At 45.4% G+C, this 11,404-nt stretch overlaps 2 protein-coding genes and 1 pseudogene across 2 annotated transcripts; 2 read left to right on the top strand and 1 right to left on the bottom strand.

The window, feature by feature from the left end:
* The first annotated feature begins 2,042 nt into the window (after window positions 1-2,042).
* Window positions 2,043-2,549, top strand: LOC147458635 (uncharacterized). The gene has a single exon (XM_086509666.1). The coding sequence runs from the start codon at window positions 2,043-2,045 to the stop codon at window positions 2,547-2,549; it is 507 nt and encodes a 168-aa protein (XP_086365792.1).
* Window positions 2,550-3,167: 618 nt separating this feature from the next.
* Window positions 3,168-5,567, top strand: LOC147458634 (uncharacterized; annotated as a pseudogene).
* A 1,143-nt stretch (window positions 5,568-6,710) lies between these two features.
* On the bottom strand, window positions 6,711-10,233 carry LOC147458633 (uncharacterized). The gene is made up of 13 exons (XM_086509665.1): window positions 10,153-10,233; window positions 9,851-10,024; window positions 9,522-9,727; window positions 9,309-9,435; window positions 9,047-9,228; window positions 8,820-8,957; window positions 8,622-8,715; window positions 8,449-8,547; window positions 8,280-8,341; window positions 7,885-7,940; window positions 7,642-7,786; window positions 7,183-7,284; window positions 6,711-6,801 (listed from the first exon to the last, which is right to left on the bottom strand). The coding sequence occupies exons 1-13, from the start codon at window positions 10,228-10,230 to the stop codon at window positions 6,711-6,713; spliced, it is 1,554 nt and encodes a 517-aa protein (XP_086365791.1). The 5' UTR covers window positions 10,231-10,233.
* Window positions 10,234-11,404: the final 1,171 nt, after the last annotated feature.

The raw sequence follows: 11,404 nt of genomic DNA, 5'->3' as shown, positions 1-11,404 counted from the left end.
CGCTCGTCACTATATGGCACGGCTCTGGCTAGGGGGGATCCAGGGCCCAAATTTGGGGGCGCGAGGCGGTTTTAATTTCGTTGGATCACGCAGAGAACTGGGGGTGAACTAGGGGCAAAAATGGCGCCCCAAGTTCACTCCTAGTTCACCCGCCTAGCGGGGTGTGGGTCGAACCTAGGACGTCTCGGTTGCCACACGAATGCCCTACCACCACGCTAGCACGCGTCGCTGTCCATGTTGGCATGGCACATGATCATACCCTATTTTAGGCGCCCCTAGTTCACCCCCGGTTCACCCACCCCTAGCTTACTCGCCCCTAGTTCACCCTCAGTTCACCCCTAGTTCACCCACCCCTAGTTCACTTTGTGATCCGACGACGGAAATTAAAGCCGCCTCACGTCCCAAATTTGGGCCCTAGATCCCCTCTGACCCAGAGCCGTGCCTTATAGTGACGAGGGGGGGAGGGGGGCCTCGTCACTATATGGCACGGCTCTGGGTCAGAGGGTATGTAGGGCCCAAATTTGGGGCGTGAGGCGGCTTTAATTTCCACCGTCGGATCACAAAGTGAACTAGGGGTGAACTGAGGGTGAACTAGGGGCGAGTAAGCTAGGGGTGGGTGAACCTGGGGTGAACTAAGGGCGCCTAAAATAGGGTATGATCATGTGCCATGCTAACATGGACAGCGACGTGCGCTAGCGTGATGGTAGGGCATTCGTGTGGCAACTGAGACGTCTCAGGTTCGACCCACTTGCCGTTAGGCGGGTGAACTAGGAGTGAACTTGGGGCGCCATTTTTGCCCCGAGTTCACCCCCAGTTCACTGCGTGATCTGACGGCCGAAATTAAAACCGCCTCGCGCCCCCAAATTTGGGCCCTAGATCCCCCCTGGCCAAAGCCGTGCCATATAGTGACGAACCTCCCCCCCCCCCCCCCCCCCCCCCCCACCCTCAGGACTAAGTGACACGGGCCTGGGAGCGTGGGATCTACGGCCGGGGGATTGTGGGCCGTAGATCTGGAATGCGGGTACCCTAAATTACTTTTGTAAAAAGTAAACTAGGGTACCCGAGTTTTGAAAGTAAACTAGGGTACCCACGTGAGTTTTGAACCCGTGACCTCACCCATGAGAGGCGCACACCCTAACCACTACGCCATGCGCGCGTTGTGAAACGTGGGGACCCTAATTTACTTATAACATGTATGCACAAGGACGACAGCCGAAAGTAATTTAGGGTACCCTAGTTTACTTTTTATAATTATAAAAAGTAAACTAAGGTATTTTCGGCGTCGCCACTGGGATCTACGGCCCACAATCCTCCGGCCGTAGATCTCACCCTCCCATGCCCGTGCCACTTAGTCCTGAGGCCCACATGCCCCCACCCCCAAAAAGAAAAAAGAAAAAAGAAAAAAGAAAAAAAAAGAAAATCTACAAAGCAGGTGACAAAGGCTTAAATGCTTGACGATGAATGCCATGATTACTCTGTGCGCACTCACTCATGAGTCTTGAGATGAGATTGGTTTGTGACGACGGCCAAGGAGGCATGAATGATTTGGAAAATTTGGGAGCAAGAAATAGAAACATGAGTAGGCTCTTATGAGCATTGAGCACGTGCCAGGCCTCAGGACTATGTAACACATAGCATTTAAAGAGGGGGGGTAAGGGGATCAATGGCAGGGAACTGGACTGGGGCTTATCGAGGGGATCTGGACCGTGTATACCTTTAAAAACTAAACCTGGATAGCGGGGGGGGCTGGGCAGGCTGGCCAAATTCAAGCGGGATAAGGCTGAGGGAAGTGCCATGTCATCAGGGTGGAAATTTGAATTTGGGACGCTTTTCAGGGGGGTCGATAGGCGGGGAGGCCACGCTGTTGGGGTTTGGGCAGAGAGGCCACGCATTATCTCTGAGAGGCAGGAGGGTAGAGGGAAGAAGCCACAACAGGTATGGAGAGCAGACAAATGCTGGACCTCAATGTACCTTGGGAGGCAAAACAAGTTATGCAGTCCATTGACCTAAACGTAACCTGGAAGGCAGAGGGAGATCGAGGGATGCCGGGCAGGATGGAGGCACGATTGGATGCTTTCGAGGATGGGGAGAAACAAAAGCAATATCATATATTTGATTTGAATGAGGAGTTGGAGGAAGGAAACTCGTCATCAACAAGGTCAAGTAGTGCTTCCATGGAATCAGGATCCCATTCTAGTGGTGGTGACCAAGTAAAGGAGTTTACCGAATTCCCTTCAACCTTCCTTGCAGATTCAATCCATAGGAGGAAACCCGTGACCCATTTTGACCCAAAGTTGCATGCTTCTCACCATTTCTTTAGCTTTTCTCGGGAGAGCTATGACCTTATGCTATTAGATCTTCAAGGGATTTGTAAGCCAACATTGGGTATGCTGCACAATGTCGGCATGCATGATGTAAAACGGTGGAACAAGATGAAGGACAATCTTGTGATCCGAGGATCCCCTCGGCATGGATCAGTTAGGATCTTCTTGAAGAGTCTCCCTCCCAGAGCCATTGCACCAAAGGGGGACTGGACAACCATTACATAACAATATCATGTCGACCAGCAAGGGGCTCATTTGAGCATGTTGGAAACTATGAATCAGATGAAAACTGCATGGTGCACAGATATCAAAAGGCATGGCATACCTACTTCATTCATTAGAGATGCGGTCAGAAATTGTCAGGTATGTAAGAAGGATCCTATCCTCGAATCTGAATCGCTTATGTTTTAGAAGGTTGGAGGGAAGGGCAATGCCGGTGAGAAAACTCCAAGTGAAAAAATTATTACAGATAGATTTCATGTGTGTGATGTGCTGGAGAGTATTATGATAAACCATAAAGTCGGGCTTGTTAAGATAAGATCAGCCAAGGTAGGTGAAGGAAAGGTAGAGGACTACTATGTCTGTCATCGTGGTGGTTCAAGAAGGCATCATGGAGAAAACAAGCGTAGAGAGAGGAAAACAAAGAAGTGCGGTTGTCCTTTCAAGACAAAGGTGCAATTCAGTGAGGGAGTTCATGAGGTCATGATTTTGCTTCGTGCTACGCATGAGGGCCATGTTCCTGGCTCTCAGGCTGACTTATATCATCTACCTGTTCATCCAAGTGTGCTTCAATGTTGCATGGAGGATTATTTTGATGTTGGAACATGTCGCCATGTTGCCAAAATGTCAGTTTCAAAAGAAAACTTCCACAAGCAACGAGTATCCTTGTTAGATCGCACAACTTTTCGATTCTTCATGATCTCAAAGGAGGTCCAACAGTTGGCATATAGCCTACGGCATGAAGGTAGCAAGATAATTTTCTTTTCCTGTCACCCCTTTAATTACTTAACCATTTTGTTTTCTCTAGGTCGTGCATCTGGGAATGATTGGTCTGCAATGTACATGGAGGCTCTAAAGTTACAAGCCGCAGGGAAGGTACTTTGGAGTGCCCTATCTTCATTTTTATGTTTTCCTTTTTCTTATGTCCTTATTTAGTTGCTTATTGCTTTTGAAAGGTCGCATATGTGCAACCATACAACCCAAATGCTTTGCAAGACGTCAACAAGCCGTTTGTCGTCATCATTCAAGATGATTGGATGCTTTAGATGTGTATTCGATTCTCACAACATAATGCATGGGCCGTGGACAGCACAGTCAAGACAAACGTTTATGGGTTGCCATTGTATGCAGCTGTTTTGCCAAATCAAAATGGTACAGGGATTCCTTTGTGGTTGATGATGTGCACAAGTGACCCTGGGACATGTCAGGAGAGCGTTGCCCTTTAATTGACCATCCGGATGATATTCTCGAGAATGGGCAGCATACGACCGAATGCAATTGTGATAGACAAATGTCCCCAAGAATTGAATGCCATCTTGAGTGCCGTCAAAGATGATCCTGCTTGTTGGGCTGAACACAGTGAAGGACAATGAGTCCAAGTAGCATGTCATGTCCTGGTTTGTTGGTTTCATGTCAAAAAGGCTTGGGTGGAGAACCTTTTGCCGCAAGTGCCAAGACACATGCAAGACCATGTTTATTCTTCAATGTGTAACTTGATGCACTCCAGCTCCGAGGACGACTTTGAAGCTCGCTTTCAGCGCCTCTTGCTGGACTACTCCAATCATGCAAATATTCAGCGTTATGTCTCCAATGGATAGTGCTCAAAGTCATGCATATGGCGTGAACGCTGGCCGAAGTTTGGACGTCTTTTTTCCCATGGCAATGTGGACACAACGAATTTGGTGGAAAGACTATGGCAATATGTCAAGTATACTCTCTTGGATGCGAGGATAAATAGGCCAACCTTGAATCTACTACATGCACTTGTTGGCAATGCGAGGAGTGGAAGCTGGATGGGAGGAACTCTCTTGGAGTTCTTCAAGCAAAAGCAAGAGCTAGGTGAGCTATTGTCCCACTCCTTGGACTTTCTCTTCGATCTACCTCTTAGTAAAGTTCATGGCATGTTCATTGACAACGGATTCTGGACGATTTGCTGTGTATGGTTCAAGCAAGAGTGCAACAAAGGCACTAGCTGCTGGGGAGAAGCTATGTCAACGATACAAGACTAATCCTGAAACTCTTCAGGTGGTGAACGAATCTACATTACTCTTCAAGATTCAAAGCATGACATCAGACTCTTGGTACCATGTGAGCATGCAATCCTCGTACTGTGATTGCCCAGACTGGTCCTCCCAATGCAAGCATCTATATGGGCTTCGGTTAATACTTCAAAGCTATTTTCCAATGCTTCATGCAATTTTACCTATTGTGGATAGTGTGCATGCAATGGCTGACCTTGCAACCAGCGATGGAATGCAACAATGTGCCCAAGTCTTTGAAATAGGGAGTGGATGTGATGACAAAGCACTGGATACTGATATGAATGGCATTGGACCATACTTGCAACAGGTTGACATGGAGATAGTCAATTGTATCGACAAATCTAGGGAGTTCTTGCGACAATTGGCTGATGTATTACCACAGTGGACATTGCAGCAAAAGGAGGTTGCTCTGAAGAAATTAAAGATCTCTATGGAGAACTTGGAGAATCTCCATGAGCCGGAGGAGATCAGCTTGCCAAGAAAGGGTAGCATCAAACAAATCCAGGCAAATGTCACACAAACACGGCTTGGGCATGGCAGGCTATCGTGTATCATTGATGGCATAGGTGAGGCAGTTGAAGGTTGTCCAAAACCAACAAAAAAAACCAGAAACACGGGTTCCTTGAAACGTAAGCACCAGCGAGGGAGAAATCGAGTGCGTTTTGAGAAATGGCGACGTGTTAATTGCCGGCATTGTTGTAGCAAAACCCTTCTTGTTGATGGCTCAAATATAGTATGTTGCCATACATGCCATGCTTTGCTCCCACTATCTCAGAAGCACTTGTCTGCAAATTCAACTTCCCAGATCATGAACCACCTTGTACAGTTATGGGATGGTGAGAACCCGGCCAATGGTTCTATCATAGCATGTGACCACGAGGTATCGCATATTGATTGTGAACGACATCTCACTGTGAAGCTTGATGATGGATGGATATATGAGAAGATCTATGCCTCGCAGACACAAATTACTTTTATATGACTTGCGTGCGGTTTAGGGTCATCCTCATATGTCATGCCTCATTGGAACTTTGCAAGCTATGTATGTTTTGTGAACATGACTTGGACAATTGCAATATATTTGTTTTTGGAACAATTAGATTGATATGATGTGGTCCCCAAGAAGCTAGACTAGTTTGTAGATATCCTAAAGTTCATTTGGGTTGTCTTAATCTGGTTGTTTGTTCTTTATCACTCGTAAGTGGTCGCAACAACTAAGTGTTTTCTCTTTGATATCACCAGCAAAATGAAACCATAATGCATCAACACAAGCCTTTTGCCAGGTGGTTGACAACAAGCTCATGGGCCAAGTTTTCTCTGGCTTTTCCCAGGTCTTGCATCTCTATATAGGGCTATAGGTTGAGCCCAAAAGGGTCATGCTTCAGCTGATCTTGATGGCGATTTTGCTAGGTTTAGGATGCGTGCACATCAGCCATGCACATATGCTTTTACCAATTCTGGGATTCTGATTTTTGCTCTCGCTCTTGCTAGGTCTTGCATCTTCCAGATGAGCCTTAGAAGAAGGTCCTTATAGTTTCCATCCATACACAATGGGACCTTGCCATAATCTCGAACATGACCATAAACTGATTGCCAAAAGCTCACACACCCAACATGACTTCACCATAAACACACACACATTCAGCATGACACTAAAAACAAACCTTGCCATAATGCCCTAAACATAGGGTCGGCACAAACACCACCAATCGGACCTCGCCATAATCTTAGACATGACCATAAATTGATTGGCAAAAGCTCACACACACCCAGCATGACACTAAAAACAAACCTCGCCATAATGCCATAAACGTAGGGTCGGCACAAACACTAATCGAACCTCGCCATACTCTGGGACATGACACACACAAAAACAAATCTCGCCATAATGCCATAAATGTAGAGTCAGCACAAACCATAACATCAAATTGATCGAGCCGGTTTAGGGTTACATGATCAGTTATAGGAGACTCGAAATGGACTGCAAGGGCACAAACACCAATCGGACCTCGCCATAATGCCATAAACCTAGAGTCACCATAACATCAAATTGATCGAGCCATTTGTATTACATGATCACTAATATACACATAAACATTGGCTTATCAGAGAGTACATATAATAACTAAACCCGGATGAAGCCTAAACCTGCATACAGAAATAAACATGGCCGTTGAACGTACATCCGATCACCAAACCCAGACAAAGCCATAAACCTGCATACAGAAATAAACATGGCCCAACAACCACATCCGATCACTAAACTCGGACGAAGCCATAAACTTGCATACAAAAATAAACATGGCCCAACAACCATACACCATCGAAACTCGCCATAATGCCATAAACCTAGAGTCAGCACAAACCATAACATCAAATTGATCGAGCCATTTGTGTTACATGAGAGTTATAGGAGACTCGAAATGGACTGCAACCTTATTAAACAAGAGACTAAACCTTGGTTGTAGGAACTCGCCATAAGTCATATATACATGAGTACCAGATAAAAAGGATAAATTGTGGTTAGAATGCATCAGTATAACAAAAGGTTGCTAGACCACTAATATACACATAAACATTGGCTTATCAAAGAGTACATATAATAACTAAACCCGGACGAAGCCATAAACCTGCATACAGAAATAAAAATGGCCCAACAACCATACATCCAATCACTAAACCCGGATGAAGCTATAACCCTGCATACAGAAATAAACATGGCCGTTGATCACATCCGATCACTAAACCCGGATGAAGCTATAACCTTGCATACAGAAATAAACATGGCCGTTGATCACATCCGATCACTAAACCCGGACCTCGCCATAAACCTGCATACAGAAAGAAATTGAGCCTAGAACTGAGCACCTAAAACATACATGGCTCTCAGACATAGCCATATAGCCATAAACCAACCCAAAACCAAGCACCTATTATAGATCCAAATATAAACGTGAAACATTGCACCAAAAGCTCGTCACAAAGGACAATGCACCACAAACTGGGAACACATTACAAAACCTCGCCATAAACAAAAGAGTCTCCATAGACATCACCATAAATAATAATTTAGCTGGACTAGATGCATGTCCAGAAATGGATGAGGAATCGGGGTTCGATCGAGCTCAAGCATAAAACTCTGATACAACCCGCTTACACCATAAACATTGGCCACACCTAAACCCAGACGTGGGAATAAACCTGCAAACATAAACAAACATGGCCACTAGCCCCACATGGAACTAAACCCAGACGTAGCCAAAAACCTGCAAACATAAATAAACCCAAACGTAACAAACCTGCTTGTATACATAAACATGGCCACTTCCCACATACATCAAACATAGTCCTGAACCTGCACATAGACAAAATATGGATCTCGGATGTGGCTAGCCGCCATAAACAAGCCCACATAAACATAGTCAGTAGCCAATGATTTGCTTTCTTTGAACGAATATTGCAGCATAAAACTCGCCATACATACTTTATCGACACAAACCCTGGACATTACATGTAGGCTGATACAAAACCATTGTGCATAGACTGACACAAAACCTCGCCCTAAACCCGATCATACATAAAGTGTCATGGGTTGTTTTACAAAACGGCCATAGACCCGGCTCCCTTTAGCGCAAAATGCAACACATATGGTGACCAACCATAATCTCATTCCCCCCCCACTATATCTAAGCACCAACTATGGAGGCTTTGCCTCAATGCCAACACATCATCGTGTATGAACCATGTCTTCTTCACCTGCACAACATCGACAAACACAAGAGGATTGAAGGAAATTAGAAAGGAGATTAATATCCAGATGCATATGGTAGAAAGCTAGCACTCGACACACACTCTAAGCATACCCAGCTTTTGCTCTTCTCCTGCAAGCAAGACTGAATTATGTAGCGAATGGCAGCCATGACATAAAACCCACAGTCAATCGCATTTGGTTGAATTGGGCCCTGCAGCATCAAACCATTAACATGACTAACATGCCCTAAATTTTCCAAGCATGAGAGAGCACAAGGAGACATACTTTCAACACTTTTAACTCAAATTTGGTGGCAGGTTCAAGCAATGCATGTTGGACATCATGAGCTTTTACTCCTTGGGCCATCGCCTCCATAGCACTGCATATTCATAACAAGCAAGATAAAAAACCATTGATAGCCATATCAACTTGTTTCATATACCGACCTCCCCAAGCTATGATGAACAAAGTCAACCCATGTACCTGTGCAAAACAGGTACAATATCCATCATGGTCGTCCACCCAAGTGGGTCATAGTAGAGAATGTGGTTCTTTCTCCTACGTAGCCCAGCAATCTTTGCATGTGTGGCAAGATACATAACACAACATGTCCAATGCTCCCTGTTGCAAAGAGAGACAACATTAGCATGTCAATGAGAAGCCACAATGTAGCATACCTAGCAGTCCTTTGTCCTCTCCTTACAAACCACCTGTAAATGATTGGAAAAAATGTAAGCACGCATTCACCAAAGTCCCTCTCCCCGAAGAAGTTATGTAAGACCCGCATGGAATCTTGCTTGCCCAAAGTCGCATCCACAACAGAATACCACATAGAGTCCACAAGCATCACTTGCATGAGGACATTTGAGCCTAGTGTGTACTCCATCCACTTGTAAAAGTGAGTATGTTAAGCACATGTTTGCTCACCATAATGCATACCACTCAATAACAAAAACATGGCGGTGATTACATTGCAAATAGATTCATCGTGCGCGTGGATGCTTTATTTGATAAGATGAAGTGTAGAGCCTGATCATCAATGTCCACTCGTAGGCCAAAGCGAAGAGAGTTGAGCGACATAGGCACATGTGAAGAGAATCTACATCCAACATGCCACAATCATGAACATAGTGAGTATCAAACAATTAGAAAACTGTGAACATAGGGATGGTTGACAAAAGCCACCTGTACAAGGCCCGATTACTACGTGTCGGAGTGGCAGGGCTGATTTCATGGCCTATTTTTTCAACTGTCAGCTGGTTATTACCGACATAAAATAGGAGAGCCGACAAAGATGCATCATCAGGAGAGCCTATTTCAATAGCTTTCTCTTGTGTCTTCCCTCTTTGAATCGGAAGCTTTTTCTTTGTTGGAGTTGCAAGCAATGTAGGCTAGAAAGGAATGCACATTTATTAGAACACATCAGCATGTTGGATTTTTTTTCACCGCTCTCAACACCTAAACAAAATTACTTATGCACAAAAAAACAAAAGTTACAAATCCTAGACACATACATCCTCATCAAGCTTAAGATTGCTTAATGTTTCTGCAAGTCCCGGGCCCTCTTCTCTCTTGTCTTCATAATTCTCATTGTCGTCCTCTCCTTCGGGAGCATACTGGAAAGGGTCCTCATTGTCAGTGTCCTCCAAGGCTGCCTCAAGCCAAGGAGGAATATCATGCATCCTCTTCTGTGAATGTCCATAGCATGGTAGTTAGAGAATTAGTAGAAATGAATGAACTAATCAAACATGGTGTGCAAACATACTATGAAAATTGATGACAAAAGAAAATCAAATTAGACAAATCGAAAACTTGCATGTGTGTTGTAACCTTCATCAATGCGCTTTTGAATTTTTGCTAGCCGGAGAGCCTTGACTGCCATGTAGTCTCGCATCTTCGCAGCCACAAATTCCTCAATAAAAGCGGCCTCTGACATGTGCTTGTACTGATTTCCGAGGTCCTTCCATACTTGGTGAGCCCGTATGCGCGTGATGCGCTGATACCTTTTACAATTTTGCCTAAACTTCCTATCCTTGTCGCCAAATCTCTTTAAAGCTGCTTTATGCCAAGCTTTCACTTCCGGATTAGGCATGAGGTTTGCTCTTCTCTCAGCTTCTTTGTGGAGGGGGCGACCTCCAGGGCGCTTTTCAATCTCTATAGTGATTCCATGGAAAGTCTTGAGGTGAGACATCATCCGTAGTCTTTTGAAGATGAAGGCCGATCGCTTTGGGCAATCAGCACTTGCGCGGCATTGGCGGGGAGCTCAATCTCTAAATAGACTTTTGGTTCTTGGATGCTGGCTGCCTCTTCTTGCTTTGGAAGATCCTCAAATACCTCCTGTGATGCTCCCTTTGCTACATCCTCTGTCTCAACTCCACATTCCCTTGAGCCCACCAACTTCTTTCGTGGACTGATGTTTAGGCTCGAGGGTGTGCCCATCTCATGCAAGGTGTGCTTCCGTGGACTTTTCCTTGGTTGAGAAGTAGCCCCTTCTACATGAGGAGATGTGGGAGGAGTAGTGAAGCTCTCCTCATGACAGAAGGGTCCCTCTTCTTGCTCTTTAGCTATGTCCACCTTCTCGGACTTCTCCGTAGGCTGGACCTCCTCCCCATTCTTTGCCTTTGGTGAGACATCGGCCTTTCATCTTGTGATGCGAGAGCAACCACCCCTTTGCCATGTTCTCTTCCCCTTTCTAGCAGGTGAACGAGCCATCCCCTAGCCACAACCTCAAGCCAAATTAGCTCATGAAAAGCATGACAATAATTCCCTCTATTTCTCTCTCTCTCTCTCTCTCTCTCTCTCTCTCTCACACACACACACACACACACACACACACAGTCAGCCACACAACGCACTCCCTTTCTTCACATGGCCAAGCTCGTGCATAACCCCATGGTCGACCCCTGAGATGCTTGCAGAAAGCATGCATGGAACCCACGCATCCAACCCTTCAGCGAGAAAAAAAATTGTGCTCACCTTCAATGCTCTGCCCACACAGAACGCATGCATCCCAACCTTCACAGCCAACGAGAAAAGGAGATGCCCTCACCCCACTTGCTGCTCCTCCG

Source organism: Adiantum capillus-veneris, chromosome 4 (assembly GCF_014529385.1).
Source record: "Adiantum capillus-veneris isolate H3 chromosome 4, ASM1452938v2, whole genome shotgun sequence".
Classification (NCBI taxonomy): Eukaryota; Viridiplantae; Streptophyta; class Polypodiopsida; order Polypodiales; family Pteridaceae; genus Adiantum; species Adiantum capillus-veneris.
Note: the sequence above shows the minus strand (reverse complement) of the source record. Positions and strands in the feature narration are given on the sequence as shown.

What these genes read in the sequence shown, in the direction of transcription:
- LOC147458635 (XM_086509666.1), top strand. Translation starts at nt 2,043, where the DNA reads ATGCCGGGCAGGATGGAGGCACGATTGGATGCTTTCGAGGATGGGGAG.
- LOC147458633 (XM_086509665.1), bottom strand. Translation starts at nt 10,230, where the DNA reads ATGCGAGACTACATGGCAGTCAAGGCTCTCCGGCTAGCAAAAATTCAA. An exon ending in GCACGATGAATCTATTTGCA is followed by an intron (nt 9,229 to 9,308) that starts ATGTAATCACCG and finishes ACTCACTTTTAC; the next exon opens with AAGTGGATGGAGTACACACT. An exon ending in AGGAGAAGAGCAAAAGCTGG is followed by an intron (nt 8,342 to 8,448) that starts GTATGCTTAGAG and finishes GATGTTGTGCAG; the next exon opens with GTGAAGAAGACATGGTTCAT.